Raw genomic sequence first — 22,206 nt, forward strand, 5'->3', positions numbered from 1 at the left:
ATAAAAGCATAGATTTACCTTGCTTTGTGTGTCAAGTCCATCCCTTTATGACCACAGTGTACAAATCTTCATATGTCTGCTTCCAGCAAGACACTCAAAGGACCTCCATAGATACCAGAGCTCAATCCAAAGTATTGCATTATAAATGTGTAGCTCATAAATCTGGGGAGCAAACCAGCTGTAACATGTGATGCTGTCATGTCAATATGGACCAAAATGGAAAAGGAATATTTCCAGCACTTTGTTAAATCTATGCCAATTAGAATTCAAGCAAAATGTAACTAATAATGTGGCCAGTGAGTGTATATTCTGTAGTGCCCTCTTGTGTTCAGCTATGGTGCTTTTTAAAGAAAGCAAGCGGTCACATGAAAACGTTTAATAAACCATAATTATATTATGTACTGATGTACATAAAACAGTTTTACAAATATAGACTTAAAACAACAGAGCTTTTCCACAATGGAAACATACAGAGGGACATCACTGAAGGCCACTCAAGTGCCTTTTCCTCTATTCATCAGACAATTTCGCTGAAAATGTAAAATTTATAAAATTGACAAAAGAAACTTTTTCTTTAGAATATTATTAAAGGAAATGAAACATCTTTTTGAACCGTATACAGAAGGAACTAAACGAAAACCCAAAGCGGTGAAAACATGAAGTGAAGAATGTAAAAATGAATCTTTAAACGCAACTTCATGTGACATGTGAACATAAACACAACCAGAACAGAGACAGCATTAGAGTGAGAGCCGACCACTGGACGGGGTAGAAAATACACACGTACATGACGTTACTCTGCCTCGTCTCCAGTCACGTCAATCTCATTCACATCATCTTCCTCATCTTCATTCGGAGTCATGTCTATGTTGTTGAGGAACCCCTCACACTCTCTGGTCTGAGATGCTTTTTCTGGGGAGCAAACCAGAACATCCACCTCTTCTTCTTCCTCCTCCTCCTCCTCTTTTCCCTTTTTGTCTGTACTGGTTATCTTCGCGGTCAAGGGCTGCAATATGAAGTCCAAAGCTGTGTTTTCTTCAGGCAGGAGGGTGTCACTGTGAGAGGAGCAGTCATCATTGAGGAATGGAGACCCCGTTGTATCAGATTTCCCTGTGCCACAGAAGGAGACTGTGAGGGTAGCAGGAGCATGTGCGTGCATGTTTGTGTGCAAGCAGAAAGAGGCATACTCACACTTTCCGATGATAAATAACTGATCAATAGTCAGCTGCCTCTATAGCCAGCAGTGAGCTTTTGACGTTAGTGTCTCATCTGCAAACACCGTCAGCAAATAAAACACAAGATCAGCTGCCTTTCAAGTGATTCTGTTCTTGTTCTGCTCTGCAGCCCTCGAGAGCTCAGAACACCAGCATGGACCAGCATCATCTCAATCGAGTGGCCACTGAGCTCACAGTGCATCTCCAGACCAAACAAGAACTTTAATCACCAGCTGAAGTCAAAGACAGTAGAGCAGAAGTCCATCCACCTAGACCAGGGGTGTGGAACTCCAGGCCTCAGGTTTTAGATGTGTCCTTGATCCATCACAGCTGATTTAAATGGCTAAATTACCTCCTTAACATCTCTTTACGTTCTCCAGAGGCCTGGAAATGAACTAATCATTTGATTCAGGTGCGTTGACCCAGAGCGATATCTAAAACCTGCAGGACACCTGCCCGTGAGGCCTGGAGTTGGACGGTGACCGCCACAAGAGCAACCTGGTCAGGCTGCCACCTAGTCTTGGTCCTCCACAGGAAGGAGCAGGGTTAGGTGGTTAGTTTGAAAATAACAGCTAGTAGATGACAGGAACCTGCACAGCCAAATGGAAAGAAAGCTTTATGGCATGCTTTAAATGCTCGAGTGCCATCCCACTGTTGTGACATAACTGAGGACATAAAAAAGGAAGAAACTAAATAGCAAAAGCAAACATGGACACATGCCTACAGAGAGAATTTTACAGTGTTTCCTACACAAAACACTGCATTCTCCTTCCAAGGTAGATTTTTTTTTAATGTAGTAGATCCACTGAGAAATGAAGGTGTCGTCCAACCAGACTGCAGGACAAACAGCACTTAAGTACATGTTGATCATGCACTGGATTGTGCAACAGCACGTTTAAAAAAAAATGGCCGTATTGAAGCTGATGTCTGAACAGATACTGAAATTCTGAGCAGACTTAAAAAGACAAAAAATATTAAAATGTAAATTTGCTCTATTGCAAGGTTTAACCTGAAATGATATTCAGTTTTTTTATTAGTTTTTTCTCTTTTTTTATGTCTAAATCTGCATCTACTTTAAGAAAAGTTTTTTGGTCTCTTGAAGTGAAACTATGCGGCTTTGCGTCAGCTCACATGGGGGCGACACAAACACCGTGCCTTAGCTCCAACCTGACAGTTTATGGTCTGTGTTTTTACAGTTTACTCCCATCTGCAAGAGACAAATGGCCTGAAGCCACAGCACACTATGCCAACCCATCCTCGGAGGTGCCTGTGTGATTGGCATAGAGCAGAAAAATCAATACTACCAATGTAATCATTCATTCTGAATAACAACCTTCAAAACAAAATCCAATTAATTTACCATGGCAACAGAAACAGCAAAATTCAAAGTACCTTCATAAGGACTTCCCAGTGGTCGCTCTCTCTCCGGTGTCACCTTGGCTTCATCTTCTTCCACAACGTCTAAGGACACTGGGTGGTCTTCATCACCATCCAAACTCCTCTTCTCGCTCATACGACTGTTTGTCTCTGCAGACGGGCTCAAAAGAAGATTGTGATTTTTATCAACTGCGATGTTTGAACCTTTGTGATGTTCTTCAGAGTTTGTCCCGTCTTTAATGTCCACTCCTTTCTCCAATATGCCATCTGTGCCTGTTGCAGGTTCATGTGTTTCCTGGGTCTGTTTGGACTTCATTCTTCGTGCTTGTTGCCATTTAATAAGCTTCTGAATGTCCTTCAGAGTGACCACGTGCCGCTGATTCACTGTCCCGGGTTTTACGTTACAGTCATTATTGGTTTCTTCAGCCTTTTCAGTGTGCTCGACACTCGCAGTCTTCTTCACTGCGCTGACCTCCACCTCGCTCTCATTCCTCCTCCGTTTCCTGCACGTCCTCTCCATTTTTTTCTCCTCCTGCTCCTTTGGCAAGTCCCTGTCGACCTGCGCATTGTCGACATTTTCATTGTTTTCAACAACGGCAGGAACACTTTGTGTAGAGTCCTCTACAGGTCTTATTTTTCGGGGTCTACCACGTTTCCTTTTCGCGAGCGAGACGCCATCCTGACTCACAAGCTGAGCTCTGCTGACGACAGGCTTGAAAATGCAAGGCGTTTCAGGTGGGGTTGTGTTATTTGCGGCCTCTTGAGATTTTTTTATAAAGCCCCTGGTCCTGATCCGAGACGGCTTGGTGCCAAAGGGTTTTTCTTCCCCAATGTCAATGACGGGCAACATTTTGCTGGGTTTCCCTGGAAGTCCAGATGGTGCATTTGAAGACCTGATAGCCACTTCTCTTTCCTTCAATAGCACATTGTTACTTGACAAACTCACTGAACAATTCTTTGTTCCATCACTGACTTTTAAATCTTTGTACGCAGAACAAGAACCGGTGGAGTCTTGTTGATCATTTGTGCGCCTTCTCTTCCTCCCGTCTCCTGTAGAGTCATCATGTCTATATTTGAAACTCTCCTTCAGCCTCCTGGAGTACGATTTTACTTCTGCTGCTGATTTTTTTCCTCTCTTTTTCAAGCTATTCCCTTTGCAACCTTCTGCACTGGTTCCTCTATTTGTTAAATGCAAATCCTTCTCCTGCTGCTCTTGCTTTGACTGGCAGCTGTGATCTGGATCTGGTGATGGAGATGTACTTTTATGACCTGTGCAAATGATGCTGCTAAAGGGAAACTGCAGTGAACCAGCGTTGTCCGAGAGCCAGGGTCTCCTACGTAAGGATGGCTGCTGCTGGACATCGTGTTCAGGGTTTGCTGAGTTGTTGAGTAGAGGCTGACCTTTAGCTGCAGATGAACTTGGCTCTAATGGGGAGAGACGCTGAGGAAGCCGCAAGTCATCCATGCAAGGTGAGGAAAAAGTGGGTTTAGACTGTGTCCCATCTCCATTTGGCAGAGGCAAAAACTCGAGACTCTGTTGATCATCTTGTGAGGATGGTGGCTGAAATGCTGGGTAATGGAGTTTCTGGCCTCTGGTGGAGAAAGCTGAAGACAGGGCTGAGCCTGTGGTTGTTTCCGGATACAGAGAATTTTGACTTTTGAATGGGGGCAAACCCTGGCAGCTCAATCCATCGATTTGCCATAAAGATCTGACAGCTGGGTTGCACTGGGGAGTCGGCTGCTGCTGCTGGATCAACTTGGGCTGGTTTGGAGCTGCAAAGCAACAATGGATACCTAACGAGCAAGCGGAAGGATGACTATCAATTCATCTTAAATACGTGAATTGTAAGCCCTGTATTTTTATAGACATTTTCTGTGACAATCAAAAAATCCAATTAAAAGTACCAATTAATAAGCTCCTAAAAACTGAGGAGGAAGGGCAGCAGGACGGGTAGCAGTGAGAGCACTTGAACTGAGACTTAAGTCAGGTTCAACTCAGTCTGCTTCTGTAATAACATGTAATGTGCTTTAAAAAAAAAAGAAAGAAAAAGGTCCTACTGTGTTACTCTCTGAAAATACACCTCTGCCTTTTTAAAATCAGTATAAAAAGGACAGAAGTCTAAAACAGTCGTCTACAAACTGCTCAGCCTCAGCTGTCCCTCCTACTCACATCCAGATCAAATCTGAGCATCTTCAACTGTGCAACATCCAGCTCCTGCACTTTTTTGCCCATCTCCAAACCACAAACCTGCTTTACTCCCAGTACCTCTACTATTTGCAGATTCACTGTTACACCTGTCTCCCTCTCATTCATACACATGTATTCTTTTTTTGCTTCTACTGACTTTTTTATTTATTTATTTTTATTTCTCTTCTGTCCAGGCTCTCTTCCACCTGCTCTCAGTTAATTCTTCAAATTCATTTTCTTTGCAGAAACACTGAAGTTTAATCCAAGGAACGAAGAACTGTTTGAGGTTTTAGACAAAACAAGGTATAAAAAATAATAAAGACAAACTGTAAGGCTTTACATGTTGTTAAAATGTAACTAAACAAACACAAAAATCACCAATAAATGTTAAATGCTGAACAGTAAACTTCAGTACATTCGCAGTGAGGGGTGGTCAGGATTTTTGAGTCCTTATTCTAAAATTGATCAATGTCTTGTCTCAAAAAACAAACAAACAAACAAACAATCAACCCCAATACTGTTAAGATGTAATACACTACTGCATGCAGAAGGTGGCAGTAATGGACCTAAAAACTGTTTGCTAGCCACAAACAATAACAGGCCAGTAATGAGACCCTGGAGCCTGTGGAGCAGTGAGGAGAGATGCTAAGGAGTCTTTAACAAAATAATAAAAATACAGAAAACAAAAAAAACTTACTACGGGTCTGTACAACTATTTCATAATGTGATATTAAAAATATATGTGTATTTACAAAGAAAGCTTCTACCTGTCTCCACTGACGTCTGGTTGCTTTGCGACTCCAAATCCTGAAAGAAAGCAACCTCTGCTGCACTGGCAACAGGATCCATCCGACCCTGGGCTGCGTCACCCTGCGAAACTGGGACTCGGCAAACATTGTGGCTCGACTCCAACTTCTTACAGTTACTCTCCAAGTTGGGCAGGATGTTCAGGCTCATCATGACGTCCTCTAACAGCTTCTCTATCTGCTCGTCACACTCGTCCGCAGAGCCCTGCGGCTGAGGCGCCGGCGCTGATTCAAGCTCAGTGTCGGGGTTTGAGGTGAAGCTGCTGCTGGAGAAAGACTGGGATTCAGAGGTGGTGCTGTGGTGTTGCTCTGGTTGTGTGGGAGAGCTGGTTACAGCAGGTGGAAGGTTCTGGATCTCTGGTTTCTGAACAGGGCATGGGGGGACAGGGGAGGGAGGAGGCTCGAGTTCCTCAGCATCTGTCTGTGGCTTTTTGAAAGATGAATAAGAAACCATTAAAACCATTACAAAATATCACCTTTCATTCAAACTTTAAAACAAAGGTGAATTCATCTGTCTGCAGATAAACTGGACTAACAAACTATTTTATTGAGGTGCTTCTCTGAAAATGAGTCCCCAACAGTTGCCTCTAAGTGCTTTATAATGTAGGCGAGGTAATAATAATACAGAGAAAACAACGACGGTTGAAACGTGATTGTCGGATTAGGGGCGACGGGACAAAGACTTTATTTTACCACTGAAATCTAAGTTTCATATCAAAGTTTGGATTTTCATTCCTCCAGTTGAAGTTATTTGATGAGAGCTGGAAAGGAAGACTGAAACCAGCTAAAATATTTAACACTCACTTCTCTGATCACCACAGTTTGAATAAAAAACGACTTCACTGTTTGCAGCACTCACAGGAAACAAGTGAAGAAAAACTGGTGATCATGTCATTTTATAAACACTTTTTTCCAATTCCTGTTTTTCATATTCACATTAAACAATTGACAAATTTCTCGACACGTAAATAAAAACAGATACTGCTTTACCATCAAGACATCAGAGATTCTTGTGGTAATCTTTTACCCTTTACCAGGTAAAAGGATGGCAAAGTTTCCACAGAGCAAATATGTCTGCTGTGCTGCTGATCTCAGGGGGAGAACATGATGAAACGCACCTTCTTTCTGGTCGAGCCTGAGGGAACAGCCGAGCTAAACCTGCCCAGCTAAGGTTTTACACCACATTTACATCATACCGCTGCTGCTTACTTCTCACAGAGCACGGAGTGAGACTTTAACGTCTCACCAAACCATCGGCCGGGCCACGTGCACCTCCTCCTCCTCTTCTTCAGCCTACTCTATTCTGCAGAAATGCACCTTCCCTCCTGCGGTCTCTATTCTTGTTGACAAATGGATATTTCTTGTCTCTTGCTTACCAGCGTGAGCTTAAGTTATATAAATGTTTAGTTGTCATGCTTTCATAGGTAATATTTCAAAACATTGCAAAACATCTGGCATCAAAAATAAGCCCCAATGCCAAGCAACAGTCTTCAAGCACATTTCAAAGTATAACAGGTATGATTACTCGTTTCTCAGGTCTCCAGCTGCCTGAGTCTATAACACAGTATAAACAAAGATTAAGAAGAAGAAGCTGGTTATTGTAAGGTTTTGAAAGGGCATCCTATTTTTTAATCAAAATAAAAGTTTTTATCACAGGGAATTCTTCCACTTCATGTTTCTTGATGTTCACTCGATTATGCCGTCTGTCAGACTCAGAACTGGGAATTTAAGTGATACTGAAATGTACTTTCCTAAATACTTCAAATCTCCCACTAGCTCATGACAAACCTCATGACACTGTCACACGTGTAAAGCCTGAAACCATAAAAAAAAAAATCCATCCATCCGCTTCTTCTCATCCTTTTCAGGGGCGCTGGAGCCTATCCCAGCTGTCATAGGGCGAGAGGCGGGGTACACCCTGGGCAGGTCGCCAGTCTGTCGCAGGGCCAACACACAGGGACAGACAACCATTCGCGCTCACATTCACTTGCACATTCACACCTATGGGCAATTTGGATTATCTAATTAACCTATCCCCACAAGCCATAAAAAATTGCCAGAAAATTAAAAAAAAAAACAAAAAACATTTTTTAAGCGTTTAGTGTAGCTTCAAAAAATGTACCGTACTTTCTGGACTATAAGCCGCTACTTTTTCCCTTAGGTTTTGAGCCATGAGGCTTATACAAAGGTGCGGCTATTCTGTGGATTTTTCTTCCACCACTAGGGGGACTCTAACCAGAATTAGAATAAAAAACAAGATAGATTGATGAAAAATCAATGCAAAGAAGAATACACTACTTTTTCTTTAGCAGATAGAACACCATCCATCCATCCATCTTCATCCGCTTTGTCCGGAGCCGGGTCGCGGGGGCAGCAGCCTAAACAAAGAGGCCCAGACCTCCCTCTCCCCAGCCACCTCCTCCAGCTTATCCGGGGGAACACCAAGGCGTTCCCAGGCCAGCCGAGAGATATAATCTCTCCAGCGTGTCCTGGGTCTGCCCCGGGGCCTCCTCCCGGTGGGACATGCCTGGAACACCTCACCCAGGAGGCGCCCAGGGGGCATCCTTGTCAGATGCCCGAACCACCTCAGCTGGCTCCTTTCGATGTGGAGCAGCAGCTGCTCTACTCTGAGCCCCTCCCGGATGGCCGAACTTCTCACCCTATCTCTAAGGGAGAGGCCAGCCACCCTTCGGAGGAAGCTCATTTCTGCCGCTTGTATCCGCGATCTTGTTCTTTCGGTCACTACCCACAGCTCGTGGCCATAGGTGAGGGTAGGGACGTAGATCGACCGGTAAATTGAGAGCCTCGCTTTTACACTCAGCTCCCTCTTCACCACGACGGACCGGTGCAGCGTCTGCATTACTGCAGCTGCAGCCCCAATCCGTCTGTCGATCTCCGACTCCCTTCTCCCATCACTCGCGAACAAGACCCCGAGATACTTGAACTCCTCCACTTGGGGCAGGAACTCATCCCCAACCCAGAGTGGGCACTCCACCCTTTTCCGGCTGAGAACCATGGCCTCAGCGTGTTCAGATAGAACACGCACAACAAATTACCAACTGGTAATTATTTTCAAATCCTCGCCCCTTCATCATGGAAACCACACGAAGAAGTTCGTATGATGCAAGTTTTAAGTTGAAGGCCATCGATCTTGCTATCCAGGAGGGAAACCGCGCTGCTGCACGCAAGCTTAGCGTCAATGAGTCTATGGTGAGACGTTGGAGGCGACAGCGGGAAGAGCTCATGCAATGCCAAAAGTCGAGAAAAGCTTTCAGAGGACATAAAAGCAGGTGGCCTGAACTTGAAAATGTCCTGGAGGAATGGGTGAACACACAGAGAGCAGGTGGCCGAGGTGTATCCACTGTACAGATCCGACTGAAAGCCGAAACAATCACCCGCGAAATGAATATTAAAGATTTCAAAGGTGGGCCGTCATGGTGTTTCAGATTTATGAAACGTAAAAACCACGGACCACTCTCTGTCAGCAACTCCCCCATGACTATCAGGAAAAAGTTGAAAACTTCCACAAATTCGTTGAAAAAAAGATACAAGAAAACTCCATCGGACCAGACGACATAATCAATATGGATGAAGTACCTTTAACATTTGATCTGCCTCTGACCAGGACCGTTAACAAGACAGGTGCATCATCCGTGTTGTTGAAAACAACAGGCCATGAGAGGACGCACTTCACCTGCGTTCTGGCATGCACGGCATCCGGACAAAAACTTCCACCAGTGGTGATTTTTAAGTGCATAACTATGCCGAAAGAACAACTCCCGAAAAGGCATAGTGGTCAAAGTTAACACCAAAGGGTGGATGATAGAAGGTCTAATGAAGGAATGGTTAACGGAGTGCTATGGGAAGCGCCCGGGAGGATTTTTTCACCGGAAAAAAGCACTGCTTGTTTTGGATAGCATGAGGGCCCATATCACAGATTCTGTGAAAGCAGCGATCAAGAAAACAAACTCCATTCCAGCTGTGATTCCTGGAGGTACAACAAAGTTTTTGCAGCCACTTGACATCAGTGTAAATCGGGCATTTAAAGCTGCACTACGGGTTGAGCGGGAGACTTGGATGACAAGCGGTGAAAAGTCATTCACAAAAACTGGCCGCGTGCGAAAAGCATCCTTTTCTGATGTCTGTCAGTGGATCCTAACAGCGTGGAGTGCTGTGAAAGAATCCACCATCACCAATGGGTTCCGAAAGGCTGGACTGCTGCGCGAAGAGAGCGGCGCACCTTCAGAGCCAACTTCACCGGAGGATGACAGTGACACGGAGAGCGAGACTGATGGAGACAGATGTGATGAAGCTCTTCTGAGCCTGTTCAACTCCGACACTGAAGAAGACGACTTCATGGGTTTCAGCGAAGATGATTAAAGTGACTTGTGGTTTCAAATACAGGAAAAACGGAGGTAAATAAATACTGTTCCGTTTTAATCAGCAAAGTTGCTGCCGTGTTAAAAGGCATTGTTCGGAAAGAATCTGTTCAGGTACATACTTGTACATTTGCAGTACAAGATTGTTCTGTACATGCAGTAAATATCTATTTTTTCATCATAGATATCTGCGGCTTGTATATCTTTTTTTTTTTTTTTAAATAGAGCTGATGCGGCTTATATACAGGTGCGCTCTATTGTCCAGAAAGTATGGTAATTAAATATTAAGTTATTTTGCAATTTATTCCTTAACCCAGGGTCCAGGGTATAATTGGCCGTTTTTGACTACTTTTTGATTTTACCTCTATATTTCACCTTTAAAATATGTTTTTCTTGCCTTTTTTGGTATCATTATTTTCAGCACAACCTCAAATATCTGAAATTTGAGTTATTTTTTCATTTTGGTATACTATATTAGCACAGTTGATCTAAATTCAGACAAAAAATTCAAAATCCGAGTAGAAAAAAGTTATATTTTTTACTGTAAAACCCACAAACATGTTTAACGAATAATTTTCATAACTTGAAATGCAAATAGAAATTGTACATTTCTAAAAATTATGCACAAGTTTTGCAAACAACAAAGTTATATGGTACCATTTACCTAAAAATGCAGCCAAGGCCTCAGGCGTTTTTTATATAACCATTTAAATCTATTTACAGAACAATCAGGTGTTCTGCATCAAATAAGAAGGCACACAAATTATTTGTGCCAGTCCAAAAAAATGTAGTTTGTGTTCAGTATAAGACAGAGGAGAACAGCACAGGCCTAAACCCTGCAGGTCTGACAGCAGGAGGTGCATCAGTCCAGTTTTCCATGTGGGAACAGCGTTTACACTGAAATCTGCCTTTGACGGCTTTTTTAGAGCAAATATGAAATTCAGCGGTCTAACTGACACACAATACAAGACAATAACTACACAACAAACTAACTACAGCCTCCAAACACGCTAAACGTCACTAATGTCTCACATATGAAAACTCGCTCACTCTCTCTGTCTTTCGCTCGCCCGCTTTCCATCGCGGGTGTCACTCCACTCATCAGTTTTTTGATTGGCTGACATGGTAAACTCTAACACCAATAGGGAAGGGATGTTTGCAAAGGGAGAGTGTTTGCTAGCGCTGTCTGTAGAAAACGCTGTTTTTACCGTTCTTCACACTGTAAACGCCACTGTTTTGTTCAGAAAAAAACATCGCGTGTATTTTTTATCATAACTCTGGTTTTACGTGGCCCATCGACACAATTCAAAAACTGGTATATAGTGAAGTTCGCACTTTCGACCCAAGTTGAAATGGGGACTCTGACCTGCCGCATCTTGTAGCTGTGTCGTCTTAAATTGGTCATGTGATTTTGATGCGCCGCCCCGTCCGGCGACCCCAGAGGGTTAAATACCTGAGTCGGTGATGTCAGGATGGAAGTCTCATTTGGGCTTTGTACCGTCACCACCTCCCACATCTCTCCTGTCGTTCTTCTCCTCAGCTTCACCTGCACACACATAAGACAAATACAGTTCTGACAAAAACACACAAAGTGAGAAAGGTGTCCAACACATGTGGTGTGACATATAACAAACTAATCCAGAGACAACGAACATACATGATGCCTACACTCAATCCATGAAACGGAACTCCTGCTCACAACACGAAAAGAATACAATTTCTTTTCACCTTGATGGATATCTGTGCGTCTTCCATCATCTCCTTCATCTTGGTTAGATCTTTCACCGCTGCGCTGCATGGTGAAGGACTCTTTTCACTCGAGTTTTCTTTTTCGTTCATCTCATCTCTGCAGACCTGTCGTGGCTGCTCTGCATTTACGCTCTCAGCTGCCGTGCCGTTTGATTTTCCATCCTCCAAGCCTGCCCTTTCTCTGGACAACCAGGTGATGCTGTCCCCAGACTCAGATGACTCTTGGTAACAGTCGCCCTGAGCTTCCGAGGAACTGGAATCATTACGGATGGTAGGAAAAGGCACAGTGTCAATGGAAAAAGATGAAGTGGATGTGGGATTCGTTACACTGTCACAAGTTTGGCCAAATGTAGACTCTGCATCACTGGCAACGGCGGGGCGAGGGGTGAGATGTGGAACAGTGATACAAACATCCGGGCTTTGAGCTACAGAGGAGGCAGGCTCCGGATTTCCAAAATCCACTGAATTTTCAGCAATGGTTGCTGTCTGTGTGCCAACAGACACACTGATTGTCTTTCTGACTGGTGAATTTTCCTCTCCCGTGCCCGTCACCTCAGCCTCAACATGTGTCTCCTGTATTTTTAGGCTTCCCCGTCTCTCTCTGCAATTCCCAAGACTCTGCCTCCTTTCCTGGACTTCTTTCGGCCCTCCACCCTTCTGTCCTCGTACAAGGTCTGTGATTCCAAACTGGTGGGCTGCAGCCAGCACATCACTCTTCTCATTGTTTCCTTTTACCTCCAGCACACCAGAGTAAAGCAGACCAACCAGCTTGAGCAGAGTCTGGGCCTTCACGGTCTGGAGCTGGAGCTGACGCTTCTGTCCAGATGGAGGTGAGGGGGAGGCTGAAAGCTTCTGAGACAAGTACGGGCTGAGAGCTGCAAGGATGCAGCTGTGGGTTGGGATTGAGATACCTTTACATAAAGAATAAGTCAGGAGAGAATGACTCAATTGTGCATTTTGTACATTGTCTTACATCACAAAGAACTTTGTAATTTTCCTTCTTTCTCACCCTCAGTTTGGAGCAGGGTGTCACAGAACTGGGCACTGTTCTGTTGTCTCTGCAGCCCCCCGAGAAGCTGCAGCTCATAACCAGGCCACAGGTACCTCTGCATGTCCACATGAGCACTTCTGTTTGAAGTACAAACAGAAGCCGTCTTGAAGCAAAATCAAACAGGCACAAGAGCATTCGCAGGCAGAGGGAGTTTGCAATTCACATCCAAAGATACGTTTTTAATTTTAAAAAAAGTAATATGGTTAACATTCCAGGGCATGTGTGTGCAAAATTTATGTTTCCCTGCACAACATCAGAGGCAGAAGAAAGACATGGAGAAGAATCCTTATGTGAGAATTCTGTAACAGCAAACACGGTGGCTGAAGCCCAACCTTCAGATAGAAAAAAGCATTTCAAAGTCTTATTTTTTTTAAGCGTTTTAAATCAGATTTAACAGGTGATTGTAAATGTGCAGCTTTTATTCTTTGGTTACCACTCAGATAATGATAACGATTAGATAGTCCTTCAAAGTAACTGCCCAAATAAGGGACTACAAGGATTTTTATCTCTGTCAAATGAACATGTGCCTGCATGACTTCCTGACTTATCTGACTGTGTGTGTGCTTGTCTTCATCTTCTCATCTGGAAGCTCATAAACCAGCTGCCATTTGGAATTTGTCTCAGACCTTTATGAGTCATTTCATTGAGCTTACGAAATGTCACAACATTTATTTATATGCAGACACGCACATTCCAAAGATTCTCAGTGAGACCCAAACCACTTTGCCACAATTTGATCCGAATGAATGCGGCCATCTTGGAATATGTCCATGCCATCAGGGAAGAAAAAAAATCCATGGCTGGAAAAAGCTGCTCATTCAGTAAATTCAGGTAGCTGACCTCATTCAACAATGCTGAACCTAGATATGAGCAACTAAACCAACCACAGGACTGCCCCCATGGGCTCGTGTTGGTGCATCAATTTATCTGTATCCCTCAGTATGACGTGCTAATCATTCTTAAGCAGGATAAATCTGGGCTCAGACCATCTTTAAGCACCTAAGCAAACTGAAGTCTTCTTTCCACCCTTACAGCCTCATTGAGAAGTGGTTTTCTTAGGGCTATGATAGCATTTAGTGCCAGTGTCTTGAGTTTGCTACAATGTAAGATAAGGAAATGCCATGACTCTGTTTTTTTGGAGATTTCTTCCTGTTAAAAGGGAGTTTTTCCTTTCCACTATTGCCAAGTGCTTGCTCATAGATGGTTTTCTGATTGTTGTTGGTTTTCTCTGTATTATCGTAGGGTTGTTCTGTTACAATATAAAGCACTTCGACAAGACTGTTGCTGTGATTTGGTGTTATATAAATTAAATTGAAGTTTTTACAAACTAAATATTTCAGTAATCTCCGATCAGGATCATTCAAGATTTTGTCCATTTCTCCATCAAAGATGATGGTTCACCACAACTCTTACAGATTTCAATAATGCAATAATACACTGGGCAGTTATTAACCCAGTTTTCGTCATTTTAGGAATCTCCTGAGTTTTTCCCCTGCTCAGGCCAATAATGTCACCCTTCTAAAATAGAGTAAGATCTTTTCCACAACCCCCAGGATACGTCTCCAGACATATCCTGGGGGTTAAATAACCTGCTGCCAGCTAAAACATTAAATCACTGTGATAATTATTTAGTGGAATGGGTGGACAATAGTCACAACCTATTTCTTTGGGTGGTGACTACTTTTTTTTTTCCAGCTTGGCTATAACATATGGTTCATTAAAGGGCATGTGAATTTAATTTCAGCAAAAACTGAGACACAAAAACTGCTTGTATAGAAACCTTGTCCTTCTTTCAGCTACAATTTTAAGGAGGTCGCCACAAATCATCTGCCTTCAAACAAATCTGTTAAACACTTAAATAGCTTAAATAACGGGGGGGCTCACTATCCTATTGAATAAGAGCACAGTCATAAGGTAGTCAGTATTAGCAGACATGGAAAACGTTGTATAGAAATTACCAGTCGAATTAAATTAAAAATTGCTTTTAAAGTTTGGCTGATTTGCACAAAAATGAATTATTTGACCAACTTTGCTTAGAATGGCAGGAAACAGATCTTTTGATGATGATTAAAAAAAACCCAAATCAGATTCATGGTAGGGTATTCCTTTGAAAGTACCAAAATATTCCAATTGCTATTTTTTTTTTTTTTTGCTTTTATTATTGTATTATTGCTTTTATTGTAATTTAAGATACCATTTCGAGCTTTTCTGAATATATGGACGCTAGATAATGGTTTCATTTATTTTCTATTAATCTGAATAATACAGTTTATTTATACCTTTTATCTTTTGAGTTGAAGAGCTTTTTCCCCTAAAATCGAAATGAACATTTCTGAGTAAACTGCTCAATTGCTGCATTCATGGTTTGGGGGAAAGCCTCACTTTTGACCTCTTCTTATAATTTAATGCAGGTTTAAATTCTTGGTACAACTTGAGATCCTTAATTTAAGTACTAGGTACACCTCTAGATACCCGTTTCCTTCTGACAGTGTAATGAGTCACGGCTAGTTTCCTGTGTGCGGTGTGTACAGAGGTGGTCTCTCTGGCAGGATCACAGCTAACACCGACTCTGGGAGCATGTGGACCACGTGGAGGAGCCCTACAAATTAATTAGCATTAGTGAACTTCACTATCGGCTTGTTACCAATCAGACAACATTTTTATTTGTTTGTCTGTTTCATTTATTCCATTAATCGCAATTTTCTAGACACCTAAGCCGACTTTTTTTTTTTTTTTTAAACAAAATGCGTTGGTTAATCGTCGCTGTCTAGACTTATCCTAGCTAGCTTAAGAGGTAGCTACATGTTAGCACAAAAATGCAAAAAACCAAAACGCCCTTCATTTCGCATAAAATTTTGCCACTTTATTCATAGACTACAACTTAATAATCCTTCCATTCCTTAGAATGAAGGTTTAATCGGCTTAACCTTATTAAGATGGCTAATTCTGGAGTGATTTCCGACACTGTGGCTAATGTAGGTTAGCTTTAAAGTTACACTTACCAAAATCTTCCTGTAGCAGGAGCAGAGGGTTCATGGAGGATTATGTTTATTTTACCCACTGGAGTTAAAGCCAGAAATTAAAGTCGCACAGCCATATGCAACACATCGACGCCCATCACGAGTTTTTGCATCCGAGATGGTGTTGCAACGTGATAGCGACACCTACTGACCGCCCTGTGAAATGACACCGAGCGCTGAGTTATTAGTAAGTTTGGTGTCAGCTCAGAGTGGATTCACTTTTAGTTTCATTGGTTTAAAAATTTTAGTTCCAATTTGTTTTGTGATAGTGAAAAAATAAATTTATGAATTAAATATGCAAGCTGAAAATCTTTACTGACATATGTGTAGTTTGTTGATAACAAAACGGCGTTAAACAGAATCAGCGGAAACCAAAATGTGTATATATAAGAGGGAGAGTCCTTTTACTTGTGTTTGTGTTCCTGTTCCTTCTTCCTGATGTCGGCATCCATTGGTCATCACCAGAACTATCACAACTACGGTCTTCTCCTTGTCAGCCACCACTATGTGTGGTTGGTTGGCCAGTAGCAGATTCTCTGTCTGGAACTTGAAGTCTCACAGGACCAGTCCTGTTGTTCCCAACCACCTTAAAGGTTAAAGGTTGTCGTCGTGGTTATTCTGCCAATGCTTTACAGCAGAAGGTGAAAAAACATTTCAAGTCACAAAATATGCAGCATTATGTGGAATATGGCAAATACTACCACAAAAAAAGCAAACGCAACAAAAAAACAAAACAGAAACAATTTTGGATTAAAAACAAAAAAAAGAAATAAAATGATGGATGTTTCCCCTCAGACGCCAAAGGTTTTGTAGATGAAACAGCAGCAGAAACATGTACAAAGGAGACTACATGAGTAAAGGGAGACCTACATAAGGAATAATGCTGGCTGTAATGTATGCTCTTTAAGTTTACGCAGTGAGGGCGTCAGGAATGTTGCTTTCAAATGGAATTTATCCTTCACATTATAAATGGCTCAGAATTAGTGTCCCAATTTTAATTGGCTGGAATTTGGTCACCTGACTCGCAGCCATGTGGAAATCCTACAGTGTCACTAAAAGTCTGGACCATTTCCTTCTCATGCTTAAATTACTGCTACTTAATTTCCTCAATATGTTTTTAAAAGTAGAAAATACTTTTTTTTGTAGTCTAGTTTTTATTACCCCCACTTTCAACTATAATAACCACAAGTAAATGATACTGAGTGACTACAAAAATCATAAACATCTCCTTGTTCCCATTTAAAAATAAATAAATAAATAAATAAATAGAATCTGAAAAAAGAAAACACGGGCACTGAGAAATAATTTTCTTTTTTATTAAAAACATTATTGCTAGTTACATAATTCATTCATAAATGAGAATGTGCAACTTTAAGAGCCAAGGCAAAGAGATTACATTAGTCAACAATCTGGTTTTTTCCTTCCCATTAGTGTATCTGATGATGGCGTTGGAGGATTTCTGTTCAGCTAACTTGGTTTTGCTTTCAATTAAGACAAACTGTTTTCAATCAAACAAAAAAAGAAAAAAAAAAAAAAAGATTGCATATGCATTCACCCAGAGCACCCAAAACAATTGAACCCAAATCAATATATATATAAAAAATAATAATACATAAAACCATTAAAATTAACAAATATTCTCTTGTATATATAGTTTAAATGTGCTTTTACTTTTTTCTTGATTTTATCTAATAGATTCTGGTCTATGCCTCTCTTTCTAACACTAGCCCTCGCTCGCTATCATTTTCATCTTTCAGTCAGTCCAATCTTGAAGACAGCTCGTTAATTTGAGAAAAGGAGGCTGTCATATTTCAACTGGCATGAAAAAAGGAGGTTAAAAAAAGAAAAGAAAAATCACACTTTACAACCCCGTAGTGCTTCTTTTAATCATCCACGCAGTAAGTATCTACATCTCACTCGGCACTAAGAATAAGCATTCCTCTTCAGAACAAACATCGTACTAAAGAAATGTGGGCAAAAAAAAAAAAAAAAACAGACAGCACTGTGTCGATCTGTAGTCTTAAAGCCAGGCAGGTTATGGATTTGTGAAGCAGTGAGTTATACAGAACTCAAGAGTTTAATTTAAAAAAAGAAAAAAAAAAGAAATATCCAATAACATACAAGATTGCATATTCTTGCAGAATAAAAACTTCTGAGTTCTATATACAGTACTCCCAAATTGTACACTGCTGTGAAAAAACAAAACAAAAAAAAACAACTTGACCAGTTACCCAGGTCACGCTGGACACACCCATGAGACCCATCCTGAATAAGCGAGGCACTCCAGTTAGCCCACGATTAAAGACAATCTTGCATATGTACACATTCATAAGATTATGGACCTGCAGATAAGGAAATGCGCCCACCGGATCCTTGAGATATCCACTAAGAATTACCAAGAAAAAGGGGGGTGCATTTAACAGAAAGATCACTTTAGAAATTGCCGTCTGTTCCAACAAGGAGGAGGAGGAGAATCATTCGTCTGCTTTATTTCTGGCTGTATAACTAACCTTGTACAGTTGTGGATCATCACAATCAAATGCAGAAAAAAGCAGCACGCCCGTGCATCTTTGGGCTGTCACCAACACAAGATGCCAACAGAACAAAGCGGATGACAAGTTTTCAGTGTGGCTGCTGGAGAAAAGTCTGAGTGTGCCATGTTGCGCGTTAGCAGTGGCAGTCACAGCAGTAGCAGTGTCATTTGGCACGCGTACGTAACTAAAAGTACACAGCAAAGCGAGTAGAGGAACAACCGCTACCAAAACAGAAGCAGAAGCTGTACACATATCTAATTAGACAGATAAATACAAGATCCCAGCGATAGGAAATTACTCATATTTTGTAGTGTGTGACCATTAAGGAAAGAGAGAGAGAGAGAAAACCTTGATTTCTTCAAAACAGAGTGTGTTAGCCATTTATGGAAAATCTCACCATAAAGTGTCCTGATATGATTCCAACAGTTCCTTTTTAATTTGTTTAATTAGTCTTTGCTCTGACCTCCGAGAAAATACCAAAGAAGCCACAGTCTCAAAGAAAGAGAGCATTAGTGTTGTCCAAGCAAGCTGTAGTGCTGATGGAGTGGTTTTGGAGTCAAGTGGTCGTAGTGTCACATCCGGCTGTCAACAGGGAATGCAGAGCATCGTCAGTTTTCCATATGGTTTCATTCGAGTGTTTGAACTGCAATGGAGGAATGTAACAGAGAGAGAGGGAAGAAGAGAAGCTGCAAGAGAGTGAGTGTAAGGGATGAAGTTTAGTCATGTCGGTAGTGTAGCGGTAGTCCCCCATTGTCAGTTCAGCAAGGGCAGTAAGTGGGAGGAGGCTGTCGTCTTGTGATGCACACAATCAGTTTTTCTGCAAGAGAAGAAGAGGTACAAGTGTGTGAACGGATCACATGGAGCGGCTAAGGGCGAGGCAGCCATGCCTGGGTGGAAAGAATCACACTTTTAAAGAAAAATTAATTATTTAAAAAATACAATACAGTGAGTAAAAACGTTACTTAACATTGGACAAAACGAAAAATTACAAACTGTGCAAAGCAGAGGTAACAAAAAATATGTGTATATAAGATCCAAGGAACCACAAAAAATAAAGATTTGACACTTTTCACCAGCAGGGGGAGCAAAACAGTCTAAAAATAGTAAAATGGAAGCTCATTAAAAATCCAAATCACAATTAGAAACACACAAATATTCACAAATCTTACTACAAAACTAATATTAGGCCATGCGGTGAGTTGTGAGAGCAGCCAGTGGGACACACATACCATGCGGTGACATGCAGTGTGACACAGTGGGTGTAGCCTAACCATCGTAAGAATCCATTAGAGGCAAGGAGGCCTGCCTCTCCCCATACATCCCTCCCTGGGAGAGAGAGAGAAAAAGAAAGAGGAGAGAAGGACAGATAAAGATGAGGAGAGATAAGAGTCCAAAGGAGTGGGTGAATAAAGAGGGTTTAGTGTGAAAATCCAAAGAGGAGGTGAGTAGACACAGAAGGGGGAAAAGTGGAGGGAGTTCAGGATGACGAAAGACAGAAGAGTTGCGACATGTTAGTGCAATGTTAGGTCCTGTTTTAAGGTTGGAAAAAAGGGACAAGGGTGAGAAATAACGCACAAGATAAAGATCAACTCCTGTGCTGTACCGAGACATGCATCAACATGCTGCCTGTGGGTGTGTGTGAGAACATGTCCATTCACACGGTAACTTTCTGGGAAACCAGTGTGTGAAATTAACACCATTAATAGTTTTTGCCCTTTACATTCATTGAACAACAACTTTAGCAGCTTGTGAGAGCGCAGACTGAACTCAGATGGCGCCTAAAGTCAGGTGAAGCACTGCAGCTATAGCACAGCTCGGTGATTTTGGCTTCTCGGATCAGCAATCCTCAACCCCAAAATATTCCATTTATAATCAAAAACAACAACAACAAGGTGTGAACTGGCTAGATAACTTTAAAAATTAAGTGAGCATTACGTTACATTGGGGTCAGGAGAGAGATGTAGCAAAGAGCAAAGTGCATGTTAGGAGTGAGGCAGTAAATTCTCAGTAAAGGTGCAGACATGCGGGCTTATGTCTCTAGGCAAAGGTGTGAGGAGTGTCAGTGTGTGTCATGAGGTTGGCCGATACCTGATCTAAATCTTTGTCAGTAGGTCCGAGTGTGTTATCCAGAGTGTTCCTTCTCCCCGTCTGGTCCAGTGTGGAGTAGGCATCTGAAGAGGAGAAGCACGTGTTTAATTGGTACTTCCGATAAATACACAAAGGGCGTAGAATATGGAGCTGGCAGGAAAGAGAAAAAGAAGAAGACCGCAGAGGAGATTTATGATGTAGTGAAGGAAGACATGCAGTGGGTTAGTGTGACAGAGGAGGATCCTAGGGACAGAGGCAGATGGTCCGCTGTGCTGACTCAAAGGCAGCAGCTGGAAGTCAGTGATGACTTGATGCCAATGAAAGCAAAGGCATGTCGGACAGCTCTTCTGTCAGTTGTATCTGTTTGTGTGTTTTGTGTTTGCACACTTGCCTGGTCCCATGTCATTCATTGGAATCATTTCCCGGTCACTTTTGCCACCTGTGTGTCAGAGAAATATTAAAACAGTCAGAAATACATGTATTGCTCTGTAATTCTAAAGAATTAAGTCGAGACAAATACATTTTTTAATGCAACCAAAGTGCTCAACAGGTAAAAAATAAATAAATAAACAACTAAATAAATCACCACAACTAAAACAAAAGTAAAAGCAAATGTCCACATTCAGTCTACTTTGAAATTCAAAGAATGAAACGGTTTTTAAATCAGTACTAAAAATGTCCTGTGTTGACATTTCAACAAAAATTGCCACACACTTCCGGAGGCCCGGTCCCTTCTATACCTTAAACCTGACCTCAGTACTCAGGGAGGAGTCAGGCAGGTCCCACACACACAGTAAAAAACAAAAACATGCAAAAATCACTTAGAAAACTGACTGGGAGGCAGTGCAGATCAAATATGCTTTCACTATTCTTGAAAATTCCCCATGTGGCAAAGCTGTAAATGTAATGAATCGAAAGTTGGCTGAGATGAGTAACTCCATATCTGCAAACAGCCCGTTATCATTCTGCACAATCAACTTCCGAGTTGCATTCATGCAGAGGAATCATTCAGACTCAAGTTTAGAGAGATCTAAGACGGAAATTATGTGAAACTCTGAATAGATACTTAAAAGGCCAATTTGAATAACAACTGACACCACTACATAATTTATTTTATAAAAACAAGAAGACTGGTAACAATCATTACACTGAAACCTTTTAAGCAAAGTGTCAGCTATTTTGACTCCAACCACTGACCTTTGTCTATAAGCGGCAGAGTGCTTTCCTCATATCCGTTGGGTTTGTTGGTGGGAGGGTTTAAGTTGACCATGAAATCTGTCTTCTTCCAGCCATCCTTTTCCAAAGTGCGCCGCAGGTCCTTGTAGCCCCAAACTGTCTGCAGCACTAGGCCGGCTCCACGCACCTCCCGATCTGAACGATTACTAAAGACGAGAGGGACAGAGAGGGAGAAAGGTGCAATTTATGAAAATAACCCGTTATAGCAATTTCAAGATGCTCTAAAACGTGGACAGAAAAAAATTATCCAAATGATCTGTATCCATCTGTCACTGCGTACCCATCCTTGTTGATGAGCACCAGTCTCTCGATGCCATTAGCAGCCCTGAGAGTCTTGGCTGCTTCCACACTGGAGCCCAGCACCTCATGGAGCGTGCTCAGTATAGACACCACTGTCTCTTCTGACACTGCTCGCACTGGCTGACTCTGACCAGCACCAGGCAGGTTATTTACCAGGTTAGGCACCGCATGTTTACCTGACAACACAGGGAAGATTAAGATTGCAGCATACTTACAACTGCTAACACTGGTATGTAATAAAGCTGGGGATTTTTTTTTAAACTC

General features: G+C 41.9%; 2 protein-coding genes across 11 annotated transcripts in view; both read right to left on the minus strand.

Annotated features, from left to right (window-relative positions):
* Window positions 1–361: 361 nt before the first annotated feature.
* Window positions 362–16,383, minus strand: LOC101463671 (uncharacterized). 4 transcript variants are annotated; one of them, XM_076885220.1, is made up of 8 exons: window positions 16,193–16,364; window positions 15,767–15,940; window positions 12,723–12,841; window positions 11,693–12,624; window positions 11,331–11,510; window positions 5,547–6,012; window positions 2,607–4,385; window positions 362–1,110 (listed from the first exon to the last, which is right to left on the minus strand). In XM_076885220.1, exons 3-8 carry the CDS (start codon window positions 12,823–12,825, stop codon window positions 794–796), a joined length of 3,777 nt encoding a protein of 1,258 aa, XP_076741335.1. In that variant the 5' UTR covers window positions 12,826–12,841; window positions 15,767–15,940; window positions 16,193–16,364; the 3' UTR covers window positions 362–793. The 4 variants fall into 4 exon arrangements, with proteins under 4 accessions (XP_076741335.1, XP_076741334.1, XP_076741336.1 ...); XM_076885222.1 differs by lacking the exon at window positions 15,767–15,940 and adding an exon at window positions 1,192–1,269 and having other exon boundaries at window positions 969–1,110; window positions 16,193–16,383; XM_076885219.1 differs by lacking the exon at window positions 15,767–15,940 and having other exon boundaries at window positions 16,193–16,375.
* A 696-nt stretch (window positions 16,384–17,079) lies between these two features.
* Window positions 17,080–22,206, minus strand: part of ctnnd1 (catenin (cadherin-associated protein), delta 1) — a 33,153-nt gene continuing 28,026 nt past the window's right edge. For 5 of the 7 annotated variants that reach the window (XM_012918961.3, XM_012918955.4, XM_012918953.4 and 2 more), the window contains 6 exons: window positions 21,923–22,118; window positions 21,604–21,788; window positions 20,798–20,845; window positions 20,407–20,489; window positions 19,590–19,644; window positions 17,080–19,135 (listed from right to left, as the gene is read on the minus strand). In XM_012918961.3, the coding sequence (XP_012774415.1) occupies window positions 19,077–19,135; window positions 19,590–19,644; window positions 20,407–20,489; window positions 20,798–20,845; window positions 21,604–21,788; window positions 21,923–22,118 (626 nt within the window). In that variant the 3' untranslated portion in view covers window positions 17,080–19,076. Of the gene's footprint in view, window positions 19,136–19,547; window positions 19,645–20,406; window positions 20,490–20,797; window positions 20,846–21,603; window positions 21,789–21,922; window positions 22,119–22,206 lie in introns of all 7 variants that reach the window. The other 2 variants (XM_076885223.1, XM_012918960.4) reach the window with 2 other exon arrangements.

Source organism: Maylandia zebra, linkage group LG6 (genome assembly GCF_041146795.1).
Source record: "Maylandia zebra isolate NMK-2024a linkage group LG6, Mzebra_GT3a, whole genome shotgun sequence".
NCBI lineage: Eukaryota > Metazoa > Chordata > Actinopteri > Cichliformes > Cichlidae > Maylandia > Maylandia zebra.

Excerpts from the sequence above, each read along its gene's own strand:
- LOC101463671 (XM_076885219.1), bottom strand. The coding sequence starts at position 16,236 with ATGGATGCCGACATCAGGAAGAAGGAACAGGAACACAAACACAA. Across the intron at positions 12,842-16,192 it reads GAACAGGAACACAAACACAA|AAGTGCTCATGTGGACATGC; the intron begins GTAAAAGGACTC and ends TACTTCAAACAG. Across the intron at positions 4,386-5,546 it reads CCAGACGTCAGTGGAGACAG|GTATCCATTGTTGCTTTGCA; the intron begins GTAGAAGCTTTC and ends CTTGCTCGTTAG.